Raw genomic sequence first — 2,807 nt, 5'->3', positions numbered from 1 at the left:
AAAAAAAAAAAAAAAATGCTGAATTTCAGCCCGATCCGTCCCGTAGTTTGTGCTGTGCGTTTTTAGATCACTATGTCAGTCGGTCACCTTTAATCCTACTAATATTACAAATGCGAAAGTTTGTAAGGATGTGTGTGTGTTTGTTGCTCCTTCACGCAAAAACATATGAGCAATATTCCTACGGGATAACGACTTACGCGGGTGAAACCGCGGGGCGCAGCTAATTTATATATATTTCGATCTATTGCGTACCTTCAATAACAGGAGGTAGACTCTCAAAGGAGGCGCTGGTGTACGACGTATCTGTGTATTGGACCTCCTCCGGCTCTGGCTCCAGGTCCGTGACCTCCATGACCTCCTCCTGGACTTCAACTTCTGCAATACCACCATTGTAATGTTTATGAAGATTCATTGTGTGATGGATGACTTATATGACTATATTATTACATTTATTTTATAGCACCTTTTGCCCTGTGTTTTTTTTTTACTAAACATTAATAGCGTCTCCTTGTCCACCAGATTGTCTGGAAGAGATCGCTACTTTAGCGATAAGACCGCCTGTTGTACTTCTATAGAGTTTATTTAAAGAATTGAATTATGTATGATTTGGTGCACAATAAAGGATTTTCGATTTGATTTGATGGTTGTTGGATGGAGTGGGTAATGGATGGTTCACAAAAGAACTTTGTTTTCTCGTGAACCATCCAGCCTTAATTTAATTACCATCTTCTTTTGCAAGTCCCGAAATTCTAATGATTAAAAATTGCTTATTCTCAATCTCTAGTCTCCTATCTCTAGTTATAAAAACAAAAAAAGAAGATTGATTAATAAACGCATTTTTGCATCATAGTCTACCCTAATAATATAAAAAGGAAACTTCTGTATTCCTGTATTTTTGTAATGTTTCACACAAAACTGCTGGACCGATTTCAAAAGTTCTTTCACCATTAGAACTGCAACTTCACTGAGTGACATAGGCTATATAAAAGTTAGTAATATATCACACTTAACACAAATATTATAAATGTGAAAGTTTGGATGTTTGTCCGACAATCACGATGAAAGTACTGAAAGGATTTTGATGAAATTTGGTATGCAGACAGGATATGAGCTGTCTTACGTGATAGGATACTTCTTATCCCGATTTAATGATCCCTTGGGATAAAACAGGAATCCTGATATCCGGGCGGAGCCCGAGACGACGAGACGAGCGTCTAAAAAGTTGTATAAATAAAACATTTCAGATTATTGTCTGTCTGCATGTTCGCACGTCTGAAACGCTAAACGGATGAATTTTCATTCTATAATGTTTATTGACATTGACTTGTTGTGGATTTGTCAAACAAATTTCGCTCTTATTGCTACGAGTTAAGACACTATTATTGCAGCTCTCACCTGCTGGTTCTTCATCCTGAAAATGAAAAATAATTAATAGAACGCATTAAAACCTATTTTATATTCATACTAGCTGCGCCTCGCGGTTTCACCCGCGTAAGTCCGTATCCCGTAGGAATATCGGGATAAAAAATAGATGTTAGCCGATTCTCAGACCTACCCAATATGCTTACCAAATTTCAGAGGAATCGGTCAAGCCGTTTCGGAGGAGTATGGCAACGAAAACTGTGACACGAGAATTTTATATATTAGATTTATAGACCGCATAAAACAAACACGTCATCCCAGTATATCTGTCTGTTTATGCTTAGTTACATTTCGCAAGAAGTACTATACTGTGCCACTAAATAATTATTGGGATGGCGAAAAATCGAACTAAAGATATTGATATGTCACTGTTTTCACGATATGTCACTATTTCAAGTGTGTTTAATATATACTTTTCTATATAATAATGTGAAACATGTCGAAAGCAAACATTATTCTAGAGGTAACACTGAAGCAATGATGACGGTACTCTTCATCTTACTAATATTATAAATGCGAAAGTTTGTAAGGATGTGTGTGTGGTTGTTGCTCTTTGACGCAAAAACTACTGAACCGATTGTAATGAAATTTGATACGTAGACAGCTGGACAACTAGAATAACACATAGGCACTTTTTATCCCGATATTCCTATGGGAAACGGACTTACGCGGGTGAAACCGCAGGGCGCAGCTAGTTTCAGATAAGTTGGAGGCACTGTACCACTTTATTTCAATAAAGCATTAAAACTTATTTCGTGTATTCCTTTTCCAATCATGCAGCATGCTATCTTAAATTGTATCAATGGTTGTATTATACATTAAAAATACCTTTTTCTTTTTATCTTTCTTTGCCATTGTAAAACTGTCGTAGATTTTATATAATCAAAAAAAGTCTAACAAAAATGTCAATGAACCATGAAAGCAGGATGTTATGGCGGTCACGTCGTTTTTTTTCTTAATAAATAATTTATTACTTGCCAGTTACCTTTGACATTTGATTATTTATTATGCACAAGGCATAATCAGCATTTTTTTAGTTCATTTATTTATTTATTTATTCATTTTCGAGGGAATTATTTTTAGTCAACAGTAATGCTGTGAACATATTAATATAGTATTTTTAGATACCTCGATTTTTAAATATAATACATTTGATAATGTAGGGAAAAACAGTGACTCTCTTTAAGCGAACTAAAGTGCCTTTCTTTTATGGTTCTTAAAAAAATTAAATATTGTAAATTGAAAAAGTACATTCTGATATGTTTTTTTACATTGTTAAAACACATAGGCAACTTTTTATCCCGATATTCTTACGGGATACGGTTACGGAAAACCACGGGGCGCAGCTAGTGTGTCATAAAATAAACTTTTACATTTTCATATGT

The 2,807-nt window shown here is 35.0% G+C and overlaps 1 protein-coding gene across 1 annotated transcript in view; it reads right to left on the bottom strand.

The window, feature by feature from the left end:
* LOC119838166 (dynein intermediate chain CFAP94, axonemal-like) overlaps positions 1–2,277 on the bottom strand; it is a 34,645-nt gene extending 32,368 nt beyond the window's left edge. The window contains exons 1-3 of the mRNA XM_038364009.1: positions 2,251–2,277; positions 1,396–1,411; positions 253–375 (exon numbers count right to left, since the gene is read on the bottom strand). Of these exons, the coding sequence (XP_038219937.1) occupies positions 253–375; positions 1,396–1,411; positions 2,251–2,277 (166 nt within the window). The remainder of the gene's footprint in view (positions 1–252; positions 376–1,395; positions 1,412–2,250) is intronic.
* Positions 2,278–2,807: the final 530 nt, after the last annotated feature.

The sequence above is a fragment of the Zerene cesonia genome, unplaced genomic scaffold (genome assembly GCF_012273895.1).
Source record: "Zerene cesonia ecotype Mississippi unplaced genomic scaffold, Zerene_cesonia_1.1 Zces_u001, whole genome shotgun sequence".
Classification (NCBI taxonomy): Eukaryota; Metazoa; Arthropoda; class Insecta; order Lepidoptera; family Pieridae; genus Zerene; species Zerene cesonia.
The sequence above is the reverse complement of the archived record's forward strand: the minus strand, read 5'-3'. Positions and strand labels throughout refer to the sequence as shown.